This window comes from Furipterus horrens, unplaced genomic scaffold (assembly GCF_987537825.1).
Source record: "Furipterus horrens unplaced genomic scaffold, mFurHor1.1.pri manual_scaffold_12, whole genome shotgun sequence".
Lineage (NCBI taxonomy): Eukaryota > Metazoa > Chordata > Mammalia > Chiroptera > Furipteridae > Furipterus > Furipterus horrens.
In genome coordinates this window covers 47,165,751-47,193,740 of record NW_028327182.1, presented here as the reverse complement: position 1 = coordinate 47,193,740, position 27,990 = coordinate 47,165,751, and the positions used below count along the sequence as shown (strand labels likewise).

The following is a 27,990-nucleotide window of genomic DNA, read 5'->3' as shown; positions in this document are numbered from 1 at the left end:
ATTGCTGTTATTTTTTTCTTAATAAAATAACTGTATGCTTTCTATAAATACATGTGTACAAAATGTTTATTGGTGTTTTAAACAATAGTGAAAACAAACAAATAACAAAAGATCATTCACAATATATTACAAAGTGGGCAAAACCAAACATAGCCAGATCCAAAAGTCTCCCAGTTGGGAAAGCTGAAACACGCCTTAGTGGAGAACACTGGGTACACTTGCATGGCATGTTAACAGGTCATTTTTGCAAGGCGGGATTATCCACAGCAGTTTCTTTTCCATGTGCTCTTCTGGGCTTTCTAAAGTTCCTGCAGGAGCATGTAATGTGTAGCTTAGATAAATTCATTTTTCAGGACATATAAGGTAAATTTGTGTGGACAGAAGGACCATGCATCTGCTTCAAAAAATAATTTCTCTAAGAATTTAGAGCTGAATTAAAATGTATCTCCTAACAGGGTGAATTCAAGGACAATTTAAGGGAAAAGAAAGAAAGAAAAGAAAAGTGCCCCAAGGAAGAGTCTGAAGCATTTGCAGGTTTACTCATCCAAAGCCAGAATCTCTGGAGGGAGCTGGCATCAAGAATTTTCCATCAAGACTCCTCTCCCAACTAACAGTGGCAAACTTGGTGGTTAGACCTGGTCACACCAGCGAATGTGTTACTAACAAACAATTTAAGCTGCAGCTGCAATTCGGGCTGGCACATGGGCATGGGAGTGGTGAGTGTCTCATGGGGTATAGGGACCACTGGGCTGAGTGGACCTTTCCTCACTCCTAAGCCCTCACTTCCTCCTCTCACCTAGAAGGAGTAGGCAACTCTAGAAGGGACACAAATTCATCTCGCTAAAACATAGCCTTCAGGAACCCACTAACTTCAAATCTCTGCAAGTGCTGATGCTTTGATTTTATGAACTTGATCTCATAGAGATTGACTGCATCTCAATTAGCACAAATATTTATAGTACGTTTGTGCCTTTGCTCCACAAATATTTACTGAGTGCTCACGTCACAGACAGCAAATGTTCCTGGCTCTCTGTAGGACCCTGGGGCTCCTCTGTCCACAATCCCTCAGCAGGTTCCAATCATTCTTCCCGGGTTGGTTAAGGGAGGCCCTTGGGGTGAGGATGCAGAGCACTGAGGGGAAGGACTCCCATCCTAGATTGGGTGATGGCCTTGCTGGGAGGCCAGAGAAGACGGACTTTGATGACAGTGGAGATGGTCAGGGTTGTCCTGGGTGCAGCAACCAGGAGGCCATGAAGGGGCTGGGGTCCTGCAGAAATGAATTGGTCTATATGCTGACCTGATAGAAGTGAATCAGTCTTTATGCCCTTTCTTCTTTCCTGCATTCTGCCCACCCATCCGCCTACATCTGAAGAGATCTTCTCTGCATAACTATAATAGAGCTATGAGTGTCTAATACAGCTTCTGCTGCCTGCAGATGGAAGATTAGAAAGAGGTCCTTTCAATCTAGAGAAAGTGCTAGGGGAGCATGAAGTTAAAGGGCAGCCTTGGGGCAAACAAAGAAATGACCAGCCCTGCTGGAAGGGAGAGGATGAGGGGATTCCAAGGAAAGAGTGGGTGTAAAAGTAGAGATGTGTGAAACAATACAGCCTGGCCCAGGAGCCAAGGTGATTTGCCCCAGAGGAGGCTCAGGGAGTATGGTGGTCACCCTGGGGGTTGAGGAGAGCTGAGGCCACAGGAATGTACTCAGCTTCCCCTGCAGGAATCCTGTGCTGACACCTGTGGGGAGGGCAGGTGAGGGTGGGGGGCTGGGCAGGAGCCAAGGCACAGAGACCACTGGGAAAGCTGCACTCATGTGCAGTGGAGGTGACCCTGGGAGGAGGGAACAGACCTGAAACATATCTAGGGATAAAACAGACAGGTAGCAGGTGGTGGGTAAGGAAACCAAGAGTGTGAGGGTCCGCAGTTACCGGTGCTATGCCTGGCAGCCTGGCTGGAGGCAAGAAGCTGAGTTGTCCTGAATTGGTTCTGGGAAGAGCCTAGTGGGGAGACCAGTAGGCAGTTGTTTGCTGGGCCTTGGAGCTCAGGAGAGAGGACCCTGGGCTAGAGCTGAGTGTCACAGATAGGCCTGTCTTCATAAGGGGACCAGCTGCCAATGCTACCAACTGTGACCTTGGGCAAGCTGTTTTACTGCTCAGGGCCTCAGTTTCCTCCTCTGTATTGTGTGGGTTGTGGTAGTGGTGGTGAGGATTAAATGAGATAACCTATATGTTGTGCTTAGAGCAATGCCCAATGCATAGAAGTGCCCAAAGAGTGTTAGCTACTATGTATGACTATTTGGGACTTTGCAGGTTTTAAGTGGTGAAGGCTTATGAATAGATGAGATGGTCCAGGGAGTGCTGTGAGCCAGAAGATGCTCAGAACAGCTGTGACTTTGAGCAAGTAAGGATGATTTCTCACTCAGTTTTTGAGTATCTAAGGCAGAATTGTGGGTACAGTACATCTCAGGGTTGTGTTTTCAAATCTTTTAAAAATAAATTTCCTTCAGACCCTGTACATACTGCAAACAACTTAGTTTTATGAGCAAACCAAATTAAACAATTACTTTTTATGTTTCTAAATGAACAGAGTGACACTGTAAATACCACACAGGACATATCTAAAGTACCTCAAAACCACTGTTGACCTAAAACTTGCTGTTAACCAGCTGTGCGACCTTGGAGAGCCACCCACTCTCTCTGAGCCCGAGTTAATTCACAGTAAAATGAGTCGATCAGATCGGAATCATCACTCAGGTTTCTTCCAGTCCTAAAAGTCTAATTCTAAAGGCAACTGTTAAGGTTTAGTTACTTAATCAACTTGAAAGTTAAATGATGGAACTTCTTTAAAAACATGTATAAGTAGAGGGGAGAGGAGAGGCTTTGTCCATGAGATGCCGAAGCAGGCAGCAGAGGACAGTGTGATGGAGCAGATGGTGCTCAGGTCTTGGAATCCCACAGCTCCAGTGTGGAAGGTCAGCAGCCAGGCTGGGCCCTCCTGTGAATGAGACACTGTGCTTGAGGTAGGCACCCTCCCACGACTACCGCAGACATGGTCTCTGCCTCTGTTTATTTACATCTGTTGGGGAAGTGAGATATTGAGCAAGTCCCACTGACGAAGTGATGTGAAGACTGTGGGCAACCCCCTGAATGTCTTCAATCTTCTCTGTAAAATGGGGATACAAATGTTTAACTCGGGGGGAGGGGTATTACCAGAGCAGCTGTACTACATGATTTACTTACATTTATGGGCTTGCAGAGATGCATGGACTACAACAAATGTTAGTAAATGAGGACATGAAGACGAAGAGATAATATGATGAAGAAAAGGTACATTAATCTCCAAATTGCTCATGGATGGCTCTGTAGAGTTGCTAGGAATGGGTTGCCAATTCAATTCTGAGCTTCTAAGATATCAAAGACAGAAGGAAATGTGATTGGTCTGATCATATAGCTTCTGGTTGATATTTGTCAGTGGCTTCCTATTGCTCTTAGACAAAAGCCAAGCACCTTCATCCATCTCACAGCTTCCTCTGCTCCCACCAGCCCTTCCCTTTTATATCAGAAAAAAGCCAAACAGCTCCCTTTCTTGGGCCAGCCATTTTCCTCCTTTCTACTCTTTCTTTCTGGCTCAGTTCACCTGTCTTCCTCTAGGAAGCTTCCCTCCACCTCCTGAGTCTGGGTGAGAGAGTGCTGCCCTCTGCTCTCCAGGAATCCTGTACTTCCTTTCTCATGGGCTCCCCATGCCTATAATTGTGGATCTGTCTTTCCTCCAGTCACCCAGCTCCTTCCCTGTGGCTCCGTCCTTCCCAGAGTACTTGACACACAAGAGGCTCTCAGTAAACATTAGTACAGTGAGCGGATCTGCTGAAAGTTGCACAGCTTTCTTGTCCTGAGATCTGTGTCAGGCTCCCCCATAGATCTTCAGAAAGGGGGTATCATATGGTATGGGGGGCACACTGTGTGGCCCACAGCCTGGCTGATCAGATTAAATAAATGGTGATCTAGGAAAAATGGAAAGAGGCTGGTGGTTACAGCAGGACTTGCTGAAGAAGTTAATCTCAGATGACAAGAACTGAGGTGAGAGTTGACTGAAAAGGAGGGGAGAAGAGCGGAAAAAGTGAGTTAAGATACCTTATGTGAAACCTGAAAAGGCTTATTAGGATGCTTGCTTTCTATAAGCACCTCTTTGTGAGGCATATCTGTAGATCTTACTGAGATTTTGGAAATAAACAAAAGATCAACCCCAGAAAAGAGAAAGCAGAGGATGGTACAAACTCATAGACCCAGGGGACATATTGCAGGGCAAACGTCACAGAGGTGAAGAGCCAGTAACTAATCTGAATTATCCACAATGAAGGTAGATAACAGGCAATCAGAAGTTCACATGATGAAACCTTTCAGACTTGCTGAGCTGTGAAGGTGCTATGGTAACCTCATGGTAAATATTTCTGAAACCGTGAACATTCCACACTAATAATTCACAACTAGAGACTGATCCAAAGACCTTTAATTGATATATATATATATATATATATACACACACATCCATACATTCAGGGGTGGGCAAAGGTATATTTTCAGTTGTCACTACATGCAACACAGTTTATTTTTGTATTATTTATTAATTTATTAATTATTGTATTATTTGCCTTTTTCTTATTGTTATTATTTCATATCCTTACTAATCATTTATCTTTTAGGTAATGATGGCTGGTAATTTAACCTACTTATGCCCACCCCTGTGTGTGTGTGTGTGTGTGCATAAAATTGGATTCCAAGTAACATAAAAATAATAAGAACAGGTTCTTTTCATGCATTTTCCACAACATCTCATGCATTTTCTATGATATTTGTTCTAGAATCCTCACATCATATTTGTTGAATTGAATTGTACTCAAAGGACTGGAGATGTAGTTTTCAACTATAGGGAAGACATGCTAAACTTAATGATATAGGCCTGCATTTCAGATGGGTTAAAAGAATTACTCACTTGTAAAATATTCACTACCTCATTAAAAAATGATCCAGAGCCTATGTGAAAAAATCACTTAGGGGTTTTAGACAATAATGTATTCCATGTGAGTCATCACTGTGCAATGACTTTCAAAAAGATCCTCAGGACTGATGGGCTGCATTCATAGAAGTATGTGATGGTTCTTTCCTCCACTGGTCACACCACATCTGGAGTAACCTCATATATGAGATCGATAAACCCAGAATGCATTCAGGAAATGGTGAGTGGGAAGGAGAAGACCCTCAAAGTTATGAGATATGGGAAAAAGTGAAGTAACATTCATTCATGCTGTCATTCATCTTCTCACCCAAAACAGAACCTCCGTACTAGTGCTAGTCTCTCCTCCCTCAGTCTTTCTTGGATCCCAGCACAGCTTGTTGTTCCTCAGCTGGATGAGTTCCAGTGTCCCCTGAATCTCACAAACTCTGTAGCAGCCCCCTTCCTCCAGGACTGCACACTTTAACCTCTTCATGGCTCTCAGGATGGGATTTCTAAAATGCACATCTGTTGGTGTCATTCCCTGCTTAAAATCCTTAATGAATCCTCACTCATTTAGCACCTATCTGACTCAAGTCCATTGTGACTGCCTTAGCCTATTACCTACCATCCCCTTCACAAGCACTCTTGGCTCTGGCCAGGGCCATAAACCTGGCAGGTCCCTCAATATGCCATTCACTTTCTCACTTCCACACTTTTGCACATATGGTTTCCTCTGCATGGTGAGCTAGGATAGGAACTCAGCTTTGAGACTATGCTAGGACTGAAACGTAACTCCAGCTAACAAAAACAAAAAAAAAAAAAAGAGAAAATATTATCATGAATGCAATGTATGCCTCAATCTAAGGTAACCCTGAATATAAAGCATTACCCAGTAAGAAGATTCTCTGCCCTGCTTCAATTTTTCCCCCTAAGTTGAATATTTACACTTATTGGAGGGAGGGGAGAGATGGTACTCAATAGTTCTAACTTTACATCCTTCCAGCATCCTGAATTCAGAGGCAAGATACAGTTTTCATCCCTAACTGGATCCTTGGAAAAATCTCTGAGGGGCTGAGCTTTCAGCCTTCTCTGCACCAAGGACTGCGGCCAAGAAATAGGAGCTCACTCTGATTGTCCCTACAGCAGAGAGGGGTGGGGCACTGCATCTGGTACCCACCAGGACCCACTTCAGGGAAGGTGACTCCCAAAGGAAAGGATGCTGGGGAGACAGACCACCACGTCTTCTCTCTTATGAGCCTTCCCTAAGCTTCCCTGAAGGGTCAAGTGCTCCTTCCTAGGTCCTTCTTCCAGAAGTCCTCATTAATACCTCTCTCCCAGCATGGGTTACCTTGCTATAGTTTTTAGGATTACATCCCTTTTTATCTAATGGATGTAAGTTCCTGGAGAGCAAGGATTTTGTTTGTATCAGTCATCTTCTGTCTGCTCTCCATATTCACTCTCTACTGTTATTCACCCTGCTTGCCCATATGGGACTGCATCATCGAGCCCCTGGGCTGGGTTGACCAGTAGGGCTCACAGTAGGAGATAGAAGGAGAGAGAAAAGTGAGGCTGAGATGTTTATCCCTCTGGGTCCTTCCCTACAGGGCTCCTGTGAGCTGACTACCTCACTGAAGGTGCTTGACTAAAGCTGACAGGTCCTGTCAGAGAGTCCCCTCTACATAGCTTGGGGTTCTGGAAACATCTCCCTTCCCTTGCCTGTTTCAACCTTGCTCTGCTCTTCACAGACCAGTTCTGTGCTATCTCTTTAGGTTTCCCTATAGCCTGTGCACACCAGATAAATTGCTCCTTTATTAAACACTCCTCATATTACCCAATTAGAGCATGCCACCTGGTTCCTGCTGGGTCCCTGCCTAACACAGTGTTCTATTCATCTTTGTTTCCCCAGGATCCAGAACAGCGCCTTTCACACCAAGAGCACTTAATAAATTCAGGAATTGAAGAATAACTGAACATAGGCTGCAGAGAGGAGTGTTGAGCCCTGTATGGAAAATAGACCAGGAGAGCAGCTTTCAATTTTTTTTTCTTTCTTTTTTGGCCAGGATTCATAGTGAGAAACACAGGTCCTATTGCAGTGTGGTAGGCACATACATATTTATATATAACTAAGTGGGAAGTTTTGTGATGCAATGCTTTACTATGTGCAATGCACTGCAATATTGTCTATTTAATTCTGCTCTATTTCAACTTCGAATTCTCGTTATAGTCCACTAAATTAATGTCATGGCCCACAGAATGGTTGAGAGTCCATGGTTCCAATGGTGGAATTCTAAGACCTAACTAATGAGAATGCAATAATGTCACAGTGATGATGCATTTAATGGGAATTGGCCTCATTGCCTCGAAAAATCAAATGAAATTGACATTCTATCTTCAGTTTTCATAGAATTCTTATTTGAAGTTGACCTTTCTTAGGTCTAGCCTAATCTGAAGGCGGGGTGAATTAGAGCTCTTAAAACATACTGGTGGGACTTCCGGCCAAGATGGAGGCATAGACAGACATGATGCGTCTCCCTCCACAATTAAGAAGGAATACAACTACCTCAAAACTAGAAACAGCCAGAAGTTCCAGAAAAAAATCAAACTGCATGGAATCCAACAAACAAAGATATAAAGAAGAAATACTCATCCAGACAGGTAGGAGGGGCGGAGTTGGGAAGGAGAGGACGTGGTGTAGTGGTGACAGCAGTGGCGGCAGCAGCAGGCTGACTGAAAGCACAGTTACACTTTTTAAAAAGTCAGGAGGGACACCTGGGAAGCATTTCCAGCCTCTCACCAGATCCCGAAGCTCAGGGTCCGGTCTCTCAGCAGAGTCTGCTTCTTTAAAGGGCCCCCATAGTCCTAGAATATCCACAGACCCATCAACTCTGGGAACAAGAGCCAGGGCAACATCTACAGATGCCAGTCCCATAGAGAAGTGGGAGAAGTGTCTGGAAAAGGGGCGAGTGCTGGGCAAATGGCATTGTTCCTCTCTCAGACTCCTCCCCAACATACAGCACCACAGTGTGGTGAAATAGTTCACCCTATATGGCAAATCCCTAAGGCTCCTCCCCTTACAATGTAAGAGGAGTGACAGCTCTACCTAAGACACAGAGGAAAACACACACAGGAGACTTTCAGCCAAGATGGAGTCCTAGACTGACACGCTCCATCTCCCTGCACAACCAAGAAGAAATACAACTACTGCAAAACCAGAAATAATGATAAGTTCCAGAAAATAAATGGAAGTCCAACATATGAAGTTATAAAGAAATGGTGCTCATCCGGACGGGTAGGAGGGACAAAGCCGGGGCAGAGAGGTCAAGCTGTGCTGGCGGCAGCAGCAGCGGCAATGGTGGCAGGATGGCGGTAAACATAGACACCCGTATTTAAGGGGAGGCGAAAAGCACCTGGGGAGCACCCTCAGCTGTGGATCAGATCCATCAGCTTGCGATTCCAATGCTGAGGAAGGCAGACCCCCCCCCTCCATTGCCTTGGCCCGTGAGGCCCAGAGGGTGTTGGATGGAGGAGGAGGCTCCTGGTCTCTCAGCAGAGAGTGAACCACAGGAATCCATCTGGGACCCCCACCCACACAGGAAATGCCAATGCGTGGTGAGAAGGATCACCCGTTAGTGACAAGTACACGGGGCTTTGCCCCCTATAGCATAGGAGGTGTGACAGCCCTGCCCAAGAATCAAAGGTAAACACAAAATGGTCAGGATGGCACAGATCATGATAGAGATCCCAGTGACGCAGCTGACCAGACAGCAAATATCTAATCTAATGAAGCAGCAGATAGGAAATCTTTCTGAGGCACAGTTCAGAGCTTTGGTTATAAGAATGCTTACAAACCTAACAGCAGATCTTAAACAATATGGGGAAGGAATGAAGGCTAGTCCTGCTGAAATGAACAAAAACACATACGAAACTAGAGGTGAGGAAAAGAAAACCAGAGATCAAATCAACAAATCAGAACATAGGGAAGGAACAAACAGTCAACTAGTGCAGAAAGAGGAAACGAGAAGTGAGAAAAATGAGGAGAGGCTCAGTAACTTATCGGACAGCTATAAGCAGGCCAACATCTGAATCATAGGGTTGCCAGAAGGTGAAGAAGAACTAGAAACTGAAAGATTATGTGAAAAAATAATGAAGCAGAACTTCCCTAACTTGGGGAAGGAAATAGACTTACAGGTCCAGAAAGCACAGAGAGTTCCAAAAAAAAAAAAAAAATGGACCCAGGGAGAACCACACCAATAATCAAAATGTCAAAAATTAAGGATAAAGAGAGAATCTTAAAAGCAGCAAGAGAGAAGAAGAGAACTATGTACAAAGGGGTCCCAATAAGACTATCAGCTGATTTCTCAAAAGAAACTCTGCAGGCACAAAGGGACTGGCAAGAAATATTCAAAGTAATGAAAGGCAAAACCTACAACCACAATTACTCTATCCAGCGAAGCTGTCATTCAGAATAGAAAGGCAGAGAAAGTAAAACTGAAGGAGTTCATCAGATCCAAAACCACTGTCACATGAAATGTTAAAGGGCCTTGTTTAGGAGAAGGAGGATCAAAACTATGACCATTAAAATGAAAACTGTATCACAACAACCAACAACAGAAGCTAGGGAACCGAAACAAGGGCAAACTAAGTAGGCAATGAGAGTGGGAAAAGAATTATAGGTATGGGGAACATTTTGGGGGGAGGTCAGTGGGGGGGGGAAGGGGGGAAAGGGAGGGAGATGGTACAGGAATTAAGCATAGTAGGAGGGAGTGGAGTAGACAGGAAGATGTTGAGAAGAACTATATGCACAACCAAGGGGCATGGACTAAGCGGGGGGCGGGGGGGGGAGGGCGATCACTAGGTGGAGGGGAACAAAGGGAAAATAAATTGGAACAACTATGACAGCATACTCAATAAAGCATATTTAAAAAAAAAAAACTGGTGGACATGAGCAATTTAAAGCATTGGGCTCATAAAAGTCAGTGTTAGGGAGCATAGACCTAAATGCTCAGGAGTAAGTCTGGAGAAGAAAGTGAACCCATGTGCCTGCCTAAGGGTTCCTGGGACTCTCCCCTCTGTCCCTGCTGCCACCAGCAATATCTTCTCCTCCTCAGCACAAGGCATGTCTTAGTGCCTTGGTTTTACAGAAAGTTTGACCAAGGGGACCATCTGGGCCTGTCTGTGTCAGCAGAGGCTTATAGTCACTAGGGCCATGAAATCTATTTGTAATTGATATTGTCTCACTGTTTGAAACTCAGCCTAAGTCTGTGGTCCTCTCCACCTCAAAAATTGTATGATTCTATTTTAAAAACTGAGTTTTATGTTCTCTAAAATTAATTCCCTCCCCCAATTCACTATCTGTTATTCTCCTGGTATCTGAACCGTGAAGCCAAGTTAGAAGGGTGGAAGATGATAATAGTTATTATTTAACTGAGATTCTGAATCAAATCCTTAAACCCTGTCTTCAACTGGACATCTACTCCCTGCAACTTTCCTAAGAGAGACAGAGGCAAAAAATAGCCCCCCACCCCAATAAATAAATAAAAAAGATAAGCCCAGGTAGGTGGGCAAGAGAGCAGATAGGGCTCCAAAGTCATTCTAAAAAATTCATATCAGGGGAGAGAGCAGTGAAAAAAATCAGAGTCCCTGTCCTGGTGAAGCTTATGTTCTGTCAGGGAAATCAGGAAAGAAACAAATAAAAATTGGGGCATCAAGATAGGAGATGGTAAGTGCAGAAAATAAGTCCAGCACAGGCATGTGCAAGGCAGAGAGTGTGTGTATGTGTACATGTGCAGTTGCACACATGCATGTGCATGCATGTGTGCTCATGGAAACATTAATTAATTAATTTTTCTGTTTATTTTTAAAAATTTTTATTTTTCAATTAGTAGTAGGCAGCCGTCCATCTCGAGAGACGATGGTGTAGCTTCTTAAGAGTCTATCTGCACCGCCGAGAATGGCTGTGCAGTCCGACTCGGGAGTGACACGGTATCTGTCTCCTCCCGTGTTGAATCGACATCTTACGATGACGCTGGAGTGTCCTCTCCAGTGGAGCTGAAGCTACAGAGCCTGGGCAGGGTGATATGGAGGGTCTGCTGTTGCCCATGCAGCAGACCCCCCCTCTCTTCGCAGCTGAAGGGTCCAAGGGAAAGACGGAGTCAATACAGCTTGGCTTCAGGTGCGCCGCAGGAGTTGCCGGTGTTGACTACAACGTCAAACCGCCTTAGGGACTCCGGCTCCGGATTTTCTGTCGGGGTTTACTCCCTTAGCCTTTCCCCTGAAGAGGTATGCCGCAAGGCAGCGGAGGTTTTTTGGAATCAGAGTTTTCCTTCTCTGATGTGCCCTGACTGGAAGATCGAACCAGCGACAATTAGCTCGCAGGCCGACGCTCAATCCACTGAGCCAAACCAGCCAGGGTTTATTTTTCAATTACTGTTGACATTATATTAGTATCAGGTGTATGACATAGTGATTAGACATCTATACATCTTATAAAGTGATTACCCCAGTATTTTACTTAGTGGTGTCAGTGAGGGCTTTTTGAGGAGTCACATTTGAGGAGAAAGCCAGGAGGATTTGAGTCAAGGAAGTATCTAATGAAAAGCATCTGGTGAAAGGAAGTATACACTCAAAGGTCTTGAGACCATTAAGGAGATTCCTTCTACTCAGAGGCAGAAGCAGGCCCAGGACTTTGAACTGCTGCAGGCTGAGCAGCCTCCTCTGCAATTCTCCCCATCAGCCCATGCCAAACGTTGGCCACCTTTTCAACACATAGGCTCATCAATTTTTAAAATCATTTTTAATTTTGGAAAAATTCATCACATAAAATGTATCATCTTTACCATGATTACAGTTCAGTGGCATTAAGTACTTTCCCATTGTTGTACAATCATCACCACCAGCCATCCACAGAACTAACTCCTCAGCTTACAAAACTGAAACTCTATACTTGTTAAACAATAACTCCCTGTCCCCTCTTTCAGGACTCTGGCAACTATGATTCCACTTTCAGTCTCTAGAAATTTGACCATTCTAGGTATCTCATGTAAGTGGAATCATACAATATTTATCCCTTTGTGACTGGCTTATTTCACTTAGCATAATGTCCTCAAGGTTGACTCATGTCCCAGCATGTGTCAGAATTCCCTTCCTTTTTAAGGCTGAGTAAATTTCGTTATACATATATACCACATTTTGTTCATCCATTCATTTGTTGACAAGACCCAGGGTTGCTCTGTCTCTTGGCTATTGTGAGTAATGCTGTCTTGAACACGTGTGGGCAAATACCTCTTTCAGTCCCTGCTTTCAATTTTTGGGGGAGCCTGTGCTCCATATTCCCACGCCCTGATGCTGTGGAGCGCACACAGTCTGCCCTCCAGAATGGTTTATTAATGAACAAATCTGTCCAGGCCTGTTGCTGGGAGGAGGTTGAAGGGTGGGCTGGACTGAGCCTTACCTGCACCCTCTTGCTTTATTTTTATATATTGGACTTTTCTGATTTTGTTTGAAAGGAGAGCACTGCCCCAACAATAAAAATGGATAAAATCCAACTTCCTGTGGGAGAACTGGAAAGCCACCAAAGGTAATGACCTGCTACGCATCCAGATGCAATTCATGGCTCTGGCAGGCTCCGAATCCAGGCTTCCCCATTCTCTGTTAAGGTCTGCCACCATGGGCTTTGTAAGGAAAGGAAATTTTTTTCTGTCTATCTCTGTTCCTTACTTTAAGGCCAGAGCAGTGCTAAGGACAGGAGAGAGGGCAGCACCCTCCCAGACTCAGCCTGGGCCTAGGCCCAGGCCCCTGCTGGGTTGGGCAGCCCCATGTATAACCAGCAGGAAGGGCTCCCCTTAGCAGGGGCTGTGCTTTCCTTTTCCCATGAGCTTCAATTGAGGCAGGTGTTTCAGCACTGAGGCTCCTCAGGGCAACCCTGTCTGAGGCAGCCCAGCTGATGCCCAGATGGCTCAGCTAGGGCAAACTGATCAAGCTCTTCATAGTCTGAAGCTCTTTCTTTGAGGAGATGGTCAGCTTCCTATTGCCCTGCACTAGACTGTGTGTGACAGAGATAGAAGTAGGCATGAGGTATGTGTTGGGTATGTGTGTGTGTGTGTGTGTGTGTGTGTGTGTGTATGAGAAACCCAGGTGTGGAGTGTGAGTGTATGTGTGTATGAATGTGTGTGCAAGAGAGGCCCAAGGTGTGAACTGTATGTGTGTATGTGTGTGTGAGAGGCCCAAGGTGTGGAGTGTGTGTGTATGAGTGTGCTTGAGGGTATGTGGGTGTGAGAAATAGGCTCAAGGTGTGGTGTGTGAGTGTGTAGTGTGTGTGTGTGAGTGTGCATGTGGGTGTGTGGGTGTGAGAGATAGGCTCGAGGTGTGGTGTGTGAGTGTGTAGAGTGTGTTGTGTTTGTGGTAGAGCAGAGGCAGCAAGAGAGAAGAATGTGATGCACAGAAACAGAAGCTTCCTCAGAGAGGTTTGGAGTTAAGTGATCAGAAAAGCACTTGGAACAGTACTTTACACCTAGTAAGGGCCATGTGGATGATTTTCATTATTATGAAGGCAGAAAGACAGAGAGCAAGATAGATTCAAGGAGAGGGAGAGAGAGAGCAAGAGAGGGAGGGAGGGAATGGGGGAGGGTAGAAGTCACTAGCCCTTGAAACCTCAGCAGTTTAACCAGAAGGTAGAATCTAGGCAGAGTCTTCTTGTCTGCTTATTCTCCTATAAAGCTGACTATGCTCGCCTTCCTTCTTGTATTTTTAAATTTAAATAACACGGTCTTTATTGTGTAAAGGAAAATAATTTTCTAGATTCCCTGAAATACTTCAGCACAGTGCATAGAAAATCTGCCTGGCAACAACCATTGAGCCCAGGGACAGGGATGATGTGGTCTCTGGTGGCCACTTGTCTTCCTCTTAGCCCTCCCTGTCCTGTCTGCCCATCCACCCCCCAAATCATTTCAGTTTCATCCCATCTTTTGCAGGAGGGAAATGGCTTTTCAGATATGTAGCGTTAAGGGTGAATCCCACAAAGCCCATGGCCCCCTGGGTGGGGATGGGTCCTGGGTCCCTGCAGACACTGAAAAGGCGGCTCTCTCTGAGACCATTGGGAATTCCATCCTCCTGCAAATTGAAGGCAACCCCCCCCCTTTGCAATGGCTCTGAAGGGACATGGTGAATGAGGCCCCAATGATGTCCATGATGGTTTACAATCCAGACCCTCACAGGGGGACTTTTTTGGTTCTTAACAAATGCTATCTTGTTTGTCAATGAGACTGACAAGAGGCCTTTGAGAGGGATCCTTCCCAATAGCCAGCAGGCTTGGGCACACTGCTGTCCTCAGAACTATCCTCATGCCTCCTGCCATGTCTACACCAACCACACTTTTTGACCTCTGTACCAACAGAAAAACAAATAGCCAGACCAAATGAGTGTTTGCATTTCCCCCATACTCTCTCAGGCTGAGATCTCAGAAGGATCACTGAGAAGCCTTCAGGGAGAGGAAAATGAGCCTGGCTTCACTGGAGAGAGGATTCAGAGCCAGCTCTGCATGGGGAAGGAAGATAGTGTGCAGCCCAGCAAGGGACTGAGGCATGGACAACAGGGGCCAACCAACGGGCATAGCCAGTGAGGCTGGAAGAGGAAATGCTATGAGCACCCCAAGCCTGGGCAGAGAATAAGTAGTCTTGTTAGACACAGAGCAGCAACTGCTAATATTTGGTGGGAGGGAGACAGAGACAGGCAGAGAGAAAGACAAAGGCAGAAAGAGGCACCTAATAACCCCCACCCCCACCCCCAGGGATATGTTGTCAGGAGTGGCTCCCTAGGTAAAAGCACAAGCCTTCACTGTGAAGATTCAGACTATTTTAAGGACTGGTCCTTGGAGTCTGCGCTGGCCTCCTGCTCCACATGGCCACTGAGGGAGGCTGGTTTCCTCTTGTCCCTGTTGTAACCCTAAGCAGATGGGTTATTACATCAACGACTTTTTCCCTCCTCAGCCCCTGGGGAGTCCAGCCAGGTTGGAAAACAGCAGGAACCTTTTCCAACACAAATAAATGAGGATGGCAGATAGCAGCCCTGATATGAGAAAGATGGGGAGAAACAGCTTATGGGTTTCACTCAGATTGAAAGGGATGGGAGCCAAGCCTGGCCCCTTTCAGGACTACAGGCCAATCCGGGGAGACAGAGCTGAGCAATGGCCCTTGCAATACAGGTTTGGTGACTTCTGACAGTAAATGGCCTTAATTCATGGGGGAGCACTTCTTTGCCATCCTTTGCCTATTTTCAGTGATTGTTGGAAAATATAAATATCCAGCCAGGATCTCCCTGTGCTGCACAGGCAGAGAACAAATGAAATGTTTTCCTACTGTGTAAGAAAGCCCATGTTTTCCCATATGCAGAGCATGAAACGATGTTATTGGCTTCTCCTCTCCCTTTTATTTTCCCTCAAAACCTTCACGAAGAGAGAGCAAATGCCAAGTTTGTGGCTGTATGTCTAATATACAGATACCTTTTATGACACTGTTATATTGAAAGTCATGTGTCTGGCAGCCACCTTGATTTCCTCAAGAGGAAAATTAGATTGTGCACTGAGCACCAGTGTGAAAGGGAGGGTCCCTGAGAACGCCGGATGCTGCTCCATGTGCTGGGGAGCCTTTAGGAGCCTGAGATCCTAGGAAGAGGGCCACAGCACCCCAGCCCACCATGCACTCTGCTCTCCCTGAGCTCCAGACATACCTGGTCCATGGAATTGAGGGCCTTTTACTGTGTGTGAGTGCTGCTTACTGACCATCCTATTGACACCTTGTCACCAGAAATGTGTCCTGTCTCCATTCCCTTTAGGAGTAACATAGGAGGTTTGAAGATAACATAATTAAAATGAAACTAGCAATCAGTCAGCCTTTTAACAGATACCAACGTTCTTCCACAGCCCAGACTAATTTTGAACCTTGCCTAAACTCTACCTCCAGGAAGTACTATAAATAACAATAAAAACACTGACAACAGCATGCATGCAAACTCTGAATGTGTTCTCTCTGAGCTGAGATGGGTTGTGTGAACCTGCCTCACTTTCCAGTCTGGGCATTCTTGCTGCTGAGAGAATGATGTTCTAAGAGAGGGCCCTGATAGAGGTAGAATATTGAATATGAAATATTATTTTGGTGCAGTCCCCACCTGTCCTGAGTAGTAATTATTATTATATTTTTATATGATTGCCAACAATGATTAAACATATAATTGTATATGGATATGTAATTATATATATAATTTGTAAAGCATTTTATAGTTTTTTCAAAGCAATGCCACATACATCATATCATTTGCTTCCCACAATAGCCCTCTGGTGTGGGAGGACAGGATTATCTGCAAATGTCCAGGTGAGGAAATCAAGGTCCACAGAAAAAATGAGCAGAAGTCAGGGCAGGAACCCAGTGGCTTGACATCCGGTCTTGGGCTGTTTCTCCAATTCTCTTTGCCTTCCAGAACTCCAGTCTCACTGAAACTATGTACTCACCAAAAGGCTATTACTTGTTGACTCATCCATGCATTCATTTTGTGCTCCAGGCACTGTTCTTTCTCTTGGATATACAGCACCAAAAATAAAACACAAGCCAGCTCTTTCTGTCGGTAGGGTCAGCCCTTGTTAGGGGCAGTGCAGTGGCTAAGACCACAGATGCTGGGGTAAGTCTGCTGGGGTTTAAGTCCCACTTCCATTTACCAGCAGCATGACCTTCAGGGAGTTTTTTGAACCTTCTTTGTCTCCGTTTTCTCATTGGTACAACAGGGATAATTATAGTTCCCACCTGAGAGGCATTTTGTGAAGGTTAAATGGGTCGATATTCATAGGTACCCAAATAGCATTTGGCACAAAGTAAGCCTTCTGCAAGTGACTGTAACCCACCTTTTGTGGAGACTGAAAGAACAAATGTGTGCTGTTATAAAATGCTTAAGAATGCTTTGCATCAAATTTTGGGTGATGACTCTGTACTTATTTCTTTTTGGTCTCTCCTTATTAGCAGTAACTACTTCTCTCACTTGTACTCTACATCCATCATTCTCCCACCAGGAAGAAATGAATAAAAATTGCACAGCCAATTTAAAAAATACTCATTTGGGCTTCTCTTCTAGAACTCTACATAGCTATGCTCAGATCTCATTGTGTCCCTAATGTTTAAAGTTTGTATCTGTCAAAGTAAGATAAAACAGAAGTCTTTGTGTATAGATTAGTGAATTGGGGGCTTTCAAGAAGTCAGTGATACAGTCTATGTATCAGTTCTGATAAATGACATTTTGAACATTCAATGCCAAAACTCTGTAGTAGAGAGCTTGACTCCCCTGCTTTTTCTCCACCACCATTAAACATCGTTTTGTCTCTCAGGTCCCCCATCTTGATCCCCACTCATATACCAGGGCACTTAATATCCTTTGTATTCACCCCAAAAGATATCCTCACAGCGCTGCCAAGGTAGAACAATGATCTGTATCACATTTATTACTTAAATTCTAAATTTCTTCTTAGGAGAGTCTGCCTTCTGCCATGAACAGGGGTTAGTCCAGTGTTTTTAGACTTGCCCAGGACAGTCATAGTTATTTGTGGTATCCTGGTATAATTATTAATAGTACCTATTTGCATGTGTAGAAGTATCCTGGCTTGCATAATAAATCACATGGTCACCATGGCCTATAGCAAATTTTCTCTGAGACACTGTCTATGAGCTCAACACAGGTGGGCTCTAAAGGCCTAAGGAGCATAATGAGATTAAGACCCTAAGAAAGGGTGATGGCTAGAAAATTGACCACAACTAAACATTGAATGTTACAATCACACAACATGCTAAAAATAGTATTGTGGCAGAAACAGAGTTCATTAAACACCCATGTGCACCCTGACATTACACTGTTCCCCTTGTTGATAAATTGGGACCATGTGACTAGTTTTGACCGATACAGTGAGTGGAAGTGTGGTGTCACTTCTGAGCCAAAGCAGTGGAGAGCCACTGCCCCTCTGCATCTTTCATTCTATTCTGTGGTGACTTTGTGCTGTGATAGCAGTGTAACCTGGATACCGAGACACCCCTGGAGGGAAGCCCTCACCAACCTGCCTCTGATTTGTGCTAGAGAAGGAAGTCTGTTGTGCTAAGTGGCTGGGCTTTTTGGTTGTTGTTACTGCAGCACAGTGGTATCCTGACTCACAATAAAATGAGAACTATTACAGCCCTAACTGTAAAAGGATTATATAAAAAGGCTTAAATAGTCTCTTTTAGGTTATAAGAGTATAGGGGCCTTTCTTGGCTTTACTCCCTCACATTATCTTGCTTTTTTTTTTTTCAGAGTGGTTATTGACACATTTATGTGTTGTGTGTCCTCCACTAGAATATAAGTTCCAAGAAGGCAGGGACTTGTGTCTTAAAACAGGGCCTGGCACACAGTAGGCACTTAATGTATAGTTTTGAAAAGTAAATTGTGAGCTTAAAACTCTGTATATAATATCTTCTCTGAGATCCAAGAAGGTAATAAAAGGAAGGGACTCTGGTCTTTATTAAATGCTTAAAATGAAGCAAAGAAGGAGTGGAGACAGAAGTCAGAGACATAGACTCTCTTCAAGGGATTTTCAATCTATTTGGTAGACAAAGTACAGAGGCATGAAACAAGTAGGGAGCAAAACTCTAGCTACAAAACAGTTAACTAAGTACTAAGTGTATACTCAAATGTGTGAGGGATGAAGGGGAGAGGCCCGTACAGACAGCTAGCCATGGACAACTCTCTGGAGTAGACAGGCTCAGCACAAAAACCTGGAGCAATGTTTCTCAAACTTGTGTTTGCATGGGAATCATCTGGAGAGTTTTTAAAGATCAACTTTTGGGCCCTACACCCAGAGTTTCTTATTCAGTAGGTCTGGGTTAAGGCCTGAGGGTTTACATTTCTAACAACTTCTAGGTAATGCTGATGAGGCACAATGTGAGAACTGTGCTCCAGAGCAGGGGTTGGTAAACCATGGTCCTACAAGACCCACTTACTTTTTTAAATAAAGTTTTATTGCAATGTAGCACACCCATTCCTTTATATATTATCTGTGGCTGCTTTCAAAAGCTACAATACTGTAGTTGAGTAATCTTGAGACCACCTGGACCACAAAGCCTAAAATAGTTACTATTTGATTCTCTACCAAAAGAGTTTGCTGACTCCTGGGAGGAAGTCAGACCCATGGCTGGCAGATGCAGGCCACTGGACTTGAGAATGTTCAAAGAGAGGTTCCTGTGGCTGAGAGCTATCACAATTTGCAGGTGATGCCTGATGATGACTTGTGAACAGTAAAGGACATCACCCAAATGACATTTTGCCTCCCAAGCTCTGGGGACCAAGTGTGAAATAACTGGAGGAATAATACATTCAAATATTCTTGTATCTGGTTAGGATGAGAAATGTCTTATAGCAAAGTGCATGTTTCCTTCTCTTCTGAACCAGCGACACATTCCCCCATGTGCTGGCCTTCCTAGAAACAGTGTTTGATCTGTAAGCATGCCTTGGAGGCAGGAACCTGAATAAAGCCCTTAGCCTTCCCACCACACACACTTCTTCCCTCCTACAGAGCTCTGAGAGTTAAGTATTAAGTGCTCTGTGCCCTGGTCTGTGGTCTACTTGGGACAACAAACACATACAAGACCTGGAGTAAAATAAGACATAGTGTCTCACTGTTGCTGAGCTCTGTGCAGCACTCCAGATGCTTACAATTTCAGAAGGAGATATTCTTGTGGGTTAGAGTCGATGCAGTGTCAGGTTTGGGGGTATTACCTTTGGATTCCTGGTTTGATTTAATTAAAATAAGTCTGCTGGTGAATTGGTTTTCAAATGCTAATTGGTGGATGGGTAGCATCAGAATCATCTGGATGTTTTTTAAAACTACATATGCCCATTTTTCACAGAGAGTTTGATTTTCAGCAGATTTTTGCTTTTAAACATCCTTCCTGTCCCCACCCTAAGCATCTGTGACATGGAGCACATCAATGCTGGCATATGAAATCTGGTGTTTCAGAAATTTAAGGTGGTGCTAGTGGTCTCCCTGAAGGATCTGCTAATGTCTTTTAAATCCCAAAAGAAGTTACTTACATACCACTGAGGTACTGACCAATCGGCTGTGACTGACATGTGGTGTCAGATTCTCATCAGGATTCAAAGTGGGATTCACACGTTTTTTACATTATGAGTACTGCTTATCTGTTAAGGTTTGGTTTTCCTCTGAACAGCAGAATTTTTCAAACTATGAGTTAGAGCCTATTCATATCCTTTGAGAAGCGTGCAACCAGCATTAAAAAAATAGATTAGGAAGAAAAATGAGTGCATGACACATGAGGGTCAGTGTTTTTCTGTAAAACTTGTTTTGGCGGGTGTGCTGTGCATTGGGTTGCTGTGTATTTCTTACTATGTGTCATGCCAAAAGATATTAAGTCCTCACTGTACAACATAAACCAATCATACCCTAATTTACTTAGGGCAATTCCTGTCTCTGCTTGCAGAAGACTGATAGAAGAAGTCACCAGGAAGGGCAGACTGTCATATGTCAGTATTTCAGGGAGGCCACCTGGAAACTAATAGAAAACCAATTTGTGGATATCACATAGCTTGGGAATATAAATCAATCACTCAGCCCACCACACCTGTCACCTGAGGATAGCTAAAGTTATCGTTATCTGGCCAAATTTCAGTTTCTCTTTCTTTAAAATGGTGTAATAATCATCCTACTCTTACCATTTGGGAAATACCAAATTAGGGGGAGGAGGGAAGATTCTATCCAATAAAGGCTCAGTAATGGCCTTCCCTGGGAGTGTGGTAGGTGTCCTTATATTGGTATTAGGGGGAGGAAAGGAAAGACCCACACTCAGATCAAGTCTAGGCAACATGGGAGTCAGAGAGGACATATATGAGACAGCACAGGCCAGGTAAACCTGTGTCAAGGGACCTTTCTTCTTCTAACCTCTTGGCAGGCAGCTATGGGGTCTGATCATTCACAGCACACTGGTCTTACTCAGTGGTCTAGAATAGGATAGCCAGACAGAGCCAACATAATGAATTGAGTGCAGCCCTCAAGTGGTGGGAAATGTTTTTTGCTGTCTTGGGAGGAGAAAAAAAGGAGGTAGCAGTGGGGAGCACAGTAGTGGTAGTGGAGTTCCTGGGGCTGCTAATTTTGGACCAGCCTTGGTATCCTCTCTTCTCAGTGAGAAAGAAAAAGGCAGGAGAGGAAGTTGGAAGATGGAAGAAAAGAAAGCCTTAAAAAATATCATTAAAGAGTCTGGGGTGAAAGACTGTAGTAGACAAAAAAAAAAAAAAATCTCATCCTCTATTTTGAAGTGTGCCCCTTACAACAAAACCTCTTAAAATGTTGCAAGAGGTCTTAGCCACTTCTACCACTTCCATTTTTAAAGCTCTCAAGAGCATTATGGGATAAAAAAAATTGTTAAGAATGCAAACAGGGAATTTTTTAAAAAGCCAACAAAGACCTATTTAACTGTGTCTGGTGAACATCTTTAATCCTGTGAGAGATCTCTGCAGCTGTTGCTGACTTCCTTAGGTGACTTCAAAAGTCTCATTGAAAATCCTGCTCCTGTCCTTGCAAGAATACACTTTAAGTACAAGCTTTGGTTGCCTTCACTACTTAGAAATGGGACAAAACCTCTATGTGAGCTTTCTCATGATTGTGGTCCTCAAAAGTTAGGGTGCAAAAGCCTTACCCAGGCTTGTAGTGAACATTTATTCTTAGCCCCACCTGCAGTGATTTGGATTTAGCAGACTTGAGGTGGAACCCAAGAACCTGCAGTTTGAGATGCATCTCCCCCGCCCACCCCCCAACGTGCTGAGAGGCTGATGCAGACAGACCACACTTGGAGAGGCTATGTGGAGACTGGCCAGGCAGAGGCTGTCTCACACACCAGCCCTGGGCCTCACCCACCATTTTCCCAGCTGACCACCCAGAGTGAAGCACACTCCTGCCTGTCCCTTGCTCTTTATCAGGGCAGGGTTGGGCCCCAGGTGGGACAGTTTTCACAAAGAGGCCTCGGATAGCAGCAAATTGGGACTTTAACAAACATTGTTGGTGCTTTTTATGGACTCAAAAATAAGAACAGCAACGAGAGAGAGAGAGAGAGAGAGAGAGAGAGAGAGAGAGAGAGAGAAAGAATTCTCAAGTGTGTGGAAAGCACAAGGTCATTAGGGTCATCCAGGGTTTCCTTTCAGGCAAAGACCTTAAGGTTTACCCAGCACCTTGCTGGGTAAATCTAGCTCTGGTTCCAGGTCATAAATTTCCTTGCCCTTTCACAATCACATAATCAAGTTCCCCACCTCTTGCCCCTAACCTTTCTGGAGCTGTTCTGACATCTTAACTTCAGTTTTCTTACTGTAATCCACACATGATATAAGATTGAACAAAAAGACATTTATTTGTAAAACCAGTCCCCAGTGGAGGATTGTAGCCACAGAATGCAAACTGGTGATCATTCACAGGGCCACATGCATACATTCCTGAAACCAAAGGAAAAACCAAGCAGAGCACTGCTGCAGACACTGGGATCTACCAATCCTGCCAACAGAAAAGCTAAATGTCTTTCTGCTCCAGAACATGGATATACCAAGATGTCCTGTGACAAGGCAATTTGGTCTGACATCCATGATGAAGTGATCAGGGAACAAATGAAGGAGCTTTTTTTTTTTTTTTTTTTTTTAAATTCTGCATGGCCTGTTTGCTTCCCACAGATACCCGGCTAAGAGCTTAAGTGGTCCTCCACCCTTCAGCAGGAGGGGCAGTGTCAAATCCCGGCCTTCTCACATGCCCATCCTTATGCTCTGAATGATCTGAAAGATAGCTGAAAGAGGAAAACAAAACAGCTCAGACACCAGACAGCACACAGCTGGAAACCCAACCCCAGGGCAGCCCTGCTTCAGCTGACCCCTGGCCCTTGACACATTAGCACACAGCTGATTAGATATTTCCTAACACGGAGTTCAGTTAACAAAAGGTCAGTGAACTTCTCTAAAAAGACAGCTTTCCTGTGTCTGCTGATGGATGCCTCAGGGATTTATAGACAACGCCTGCTAAATCCACTACGAGTAAAGGCAGGATGTTCCTCAGGGGCTGGGAGATCCAGTCCCCTTCCCTAGAACGTCCTGCTTCTGCTGGGGACAGAGCTTTCACTCAGGCACTGTGCTCATTTAACAGGGCAGTGAGGCTGCCTTTTCAACATGGCAGTGACCTGGAAAACAAGCAGCCCCTGAGCTGGGTGGAAAGGCAGGTGTTTACAGAGCAGATGCATGAAGCTGAGTCCCTGGCTGCCCCAACCCTGATGTGAATGACTCTTCTGGCTGCCTGTAACTTTATGAAATGTGCTGTCTCCCATCGGAGCAATACTAACTTATTCAGGGCTCGATCTTCACCACATGACCTCCTTCATGAGCCACAGAGAATTCCTGGGACCTACCTGCACTTATTTCAGTAAGAGCTGGTTACATAGTTTCCAAACTGGTTCTAGATATTGGGTTTAAATGTGTCCTAGGAAAAGAAGGTCCTGATTGATTGCTTTTTAAAACCCTCCCCAGTGGGCAATATTGGTCAATCTGGATGAAGACAATGATAATAGCAACTACCACGCAGTGAGGTTTTATTTTTGAGGGGAGGCTAGGGATCGTTTCATTTAATGTGTAAAAAGATTCAGCACTGCTCCAGGGTCTTGCTCCTTGTCTCCTTCAAAATGTCATCCGGGAATATACCCAGGAGTGCAGCTTCCTAAGTGACTATCGTAAAACTGTTTATCCAGAATCCTCAAGAAGGAAAGGTATTTGACATTTCATCACCTAAGTCAGTGAGCACATGCTGTCTTCCACACACTGTGCTTTGGTGAATCACAGGTAAACAATGCCAAGGCCCCATAATCTCAAGACAGTGAGATTTGAAGGCTAGATCAAACACTACTGCATTTTTCTTATTAAAAAAAAAAAAAAAAAAAAAAATACAGAGCCCTGCACATATCATCACTATTTTCTGAAACTCGATACATGATATAAAACAAACATGATTTAATGTTAACTTTTCATGAATGCTCAGTGTGACCATAATGTAAAAGAGTAATTGATAAGACTCCACTGTAATATTGCTATGGAGAGTGGACAAAATAGCTCTGGTCGGTTGTCCTTCTGGGTCCTCATTTCTGCTTCTTACATTTTTTTCCTTCTTTGGTCTTAATTATTAATACCTCTGGTGTTACTACACTAATCCGCAGTGGGCTTTCTTCTGTTATGTTGCTGTGGACTAAGCTGAAATCAAAGGTTGTTAGAATTATGTGTAAAATTAGAGCAAACCAGTCCTGTGTGACCATGGGAAGGGCTCTTCTCTAGATACAGTAAATGAATTAATTCATCAACTAATGATATTTAATTCTGGTCACACTAGAGCTTTCCTTGGCCTAGTCTGGCTTTTGGGGTGGGTCTTGACAGAAGTTGCTAGATGCATGAGAGTGTACCTTAACAAAATGCATAAGCTTGCAGAAATAGCTGATGTTTCTGTCCTCCCCTTCCAAGGCTGACAAGAATAAAAATTAAATAAACTTTTGGTATTCAGGCTTAAGAGGAGTGCTGGGAGGCAGCGGTACAGTCAACATTAGGGGAAAAAGAAATTTACATCTACCGTGCCTCAGGCTTTGTTTTGGGGATCAGGAAAATATTCCTAGACTTAACAAAGTTACTTGAAAATGAAATGTCAAGGTCAGGTGAAGCTGGGTTTGAATTCCAGTTCTTCACTAAACAGATAATTTAACCTCTTTGAGCCTGTTTCCTCTCCTGTAAAATGAGAACCATGGTACTTGTAGGATTGTTATAGGATTAAATGATATGACATATGGGGTCTGTCCTGAAGGTATCGAGCCATGTAATACGAAAAAGAGACATTTGTTGACTAAGATACAAGAGACATTGTACATAGGACAATGATGCCTCAGTCCCCTTCAAAGTAGGCACCTTGGGGACCTCACATAGTTCTCCCAATAGCCATTAACTGTCCTGTTGTATTTTACTAAATCTCATCGATGATCTGAAATCTCTTCCCTTTCAAAGGTGATGTTAGTTTTTAGTTTTGAGAAAAGCCAGAAGTCACAGGGCACCAAATTTGGGCTGTAGGAGAGGTGAGTCACCTGGGTGATTTGATGTTTTACCAAAAAACTCTGCATGAGGTGTGATGGATTTGGTACATTGTTGTGATGAAGCTGCCAATCACCAATGCCCATAGCTGCTGCCTTCTGAATCATCTGAAAAGTTTCCATTGAGGAATGCTTAAGATTAATGCAAAATTTGATGCAGATTTATTGCTCTACTTGCTCAGTCATTTTGAATATGATGGCCACACAGTGCACATGCTCACTCACTAGTATCTACTGCCCCCACTGACTAGTACAGTGAAATCATCATTGTTTACATATGTGCATTCTAATTCACTCTCCTTGGCTGCCAGGTTATATCAACGTCAGGCAAACTTGTTCTCATTATATTAACAATGGCTGGACTTTTTCTGGACAGACCTCGTATATGAAGGCTCCTTGTACATTCAGGATTTGATACATGAGAGTTAGTGCTATTATTAGTACTATTATTATTACTTCAGCAATGACTGCTGCTTCTTCATGTATAAGCATAAAGACCAGAGGTCGGAACTGCCTGTCACTCTCTAGAGGTGGGAACTTGGGGAAATTACTGAACAGTTTTGAGCCCTGATTTCTGCATTTGAAAAATCTATAGATAGTATGTACCTCAAAGGATAGCAAGGAGTCAATATAATGACATAAGTGAAACATGTACTCATAATAAATGCTCAGAAATGTTCTTTCTCTGTTAACTTTATCTTTAGATAAGAAAACATTTCAGCAGGATGTAGATCTACAAATAGAAAACAGTCTGTGCTTTTAGTATATCATACCTCATTAGGTTAATTCAGGACTTCAAAAGTGCTAGGTAGGGATGAAACCACTCAATTCTTTTTAAGGAACTGCTGCAAATTTCTCTAAAGAATCTTATACAAAATTTGCTTGTCTTAGAGGAGTAGAAACACATATTAAAACAACTTATGTCTTTCTGAGTCTGCTTTAAAAACTAAAGATTATTCCTAGCCCTAATCATATCACCCTGCCCAGGCTCTGTAGCTTCAGCTTCACTGGAGAGGACACTCCAGCGTCATCGCAAGATGTCGATTCAACACGGGAGGAGACAGATAACGTGTCACTCCCGAGTCGGACTGCACAACCATTCTCGGCGGTGCAGATAGACTCTTAAGAAGCTACACCATTGTCTCTCGAGACGGACGGCTGCCGACGACGACGACGAATTGAGTCCATGTAAAAATCTGGTGGATCTTAACGTATTTATATATGACTCTTTAAAATTGAACCCACTTGGATAAATTACTTTGACTAGTCTATTTGAAGTTCACCATTTGCCTCCCTGTCTAAGGTAATGGAGAGATGGTTGTGTTTATTATTTCTTTTTCAGTTGTGTCAATGTGTTTAAGAAGCATTCAATGTCCTATACCAATTATATTAATTGCAATTCTGTGTACTGCCAATAATGACCTGCAGAGTAACTCCAGCCTCCCAAACGCTGACTTTCTGAGGCAGTTAACAGGAAGGGAGCCAACAGTGCTTTCAAAGTGGGAAAGGAAGTGGGGAGTCTAGACCCTGATAAGTTAACATCTTAACAGTAGGTGAACAAAGCTGAGAAAACAGCTGAGCAGACTGTAGGAAAGGGGTTTCGGGTGGGCAGGACAGCAAGGGGGAGAGATGCCAAGAAAGGGAGGGATGGCCAGCATTCCAGGTCAGGGGATCTGGCCTTGGGTGGGTCACAGGGGTTCAGAGAAATTCAGGCTAGAACAGAATCTACAGAATCCCAAACCTCTCACTTTCCCACCTATGTTTATGATCCTATGATGGTCACATCTTTCTTTTATTCCACCATCCCCTTTCAGGGAAATCCTTAGGCTTTAGCATGCAAGAACCACTCACACTCAAAAATCAAACAACCCAGAACAATCCTCCCGACTTTGCCCCTTCCCTGGTCACCAATGCCAAGCACCACCTCCTTGAAACACTTTCTTTCCTTGGCCTCTGTGACACTGTCTTCTCCTAGTTTCTCATTTCCTCCTTCTCGTTGGCTCTTTACACTAACTGTGTTTTATGGGCTCATCCTAACTCCACCTGACCAGTATACAAGATTGGTGAAGTTTTTCAATGAGCATTCTGGCTTTCTTCTCTTTATTACATTCTTTCTCCATGAATGATCTCATCCTGGCCCACAATTTCAGTTGCCACTTAGCATGATGACTCACTTGCCCATGTGTATTGCCAGCCCAGATATCTCCTACAAGCTCTACAGTCACACCTTCTACCATCTCATTGACATGGACACTAAGGTAGCGCAAAAGCATGTCAAACTCAACAGGACCTTCTCATGATCTGTTCCTACCATTAAACTCCGCATTACTATCCTCCATCTTTCATGTAAAACAAAACACCAGAATTATCCTTAACACCTCCAATTGGTAAAGGAGACCTGTGGACCTTACCTAAGAATCTGTGATTATGCACCCTTCTCTCCATCCTTCCCACCCTCCAGAAACCACCCTTGTCCCAATGACCATCTTCTTTCTCCAGGTGCCTGTGGTGACCTCCAAAGCAGGTCTACTCTTGCAACTGTTCAGTCTTTTCACTATCCTACAGACAGATTAATTCTTTAACTAAAAACAAACAAGATGTTATCCCTTTGTTTAAAGCACATCCAAAGCCTCCTATTGCCCAATCCTTGATGAGGCCTCCCTGACCTGTGTATTCTGGCTCCTGCCAACCTGACCAGACTCATCTTTTATCACTCTTCTACTCTCTTGAGTAATCCCTCCTGGTTTCAAAAGCTCTCTGCTCTTACTACAGGGCTTTTACACATGCCATTTTTTTCTGTGTGAAATACTTTACCCAGCCCACCTTGTTCCTTCAT

At 44.0% G+C, this 27,990-nt stretch overlaps 1 protein-coding gene across 2 annotated transcripts in view; it reads right to left on the bottom strand.

The window, feature by feature from the left end:
• Positions 1-48: 48 nt before the first annotated feature.
• SERP2 (stress associated endoplasmic reticulum protein family member 2) overlaps positions 49-27,990 on the bottom strand; it is a 50,469-nt gene continuing 22,527 nt past the window's right edge. Inside the window, exon 3 of one of the 2 annotated variants that reach the window (XM_090258143.1) lies at positions 49-308. In XM_090258143.1, coding sequence (XP_090114269.1) covers positions 196-308 — 113 coding nt within the window. In that variant the 3' untranslated portion in view covers positions 49-195. Of the gene's footprint in view, positions 309-22,385; positions 22,833-27,990 lie in introns of those variants that run through there. The other variant, XM_090258144.1, reaches the window with a different exon arrangement.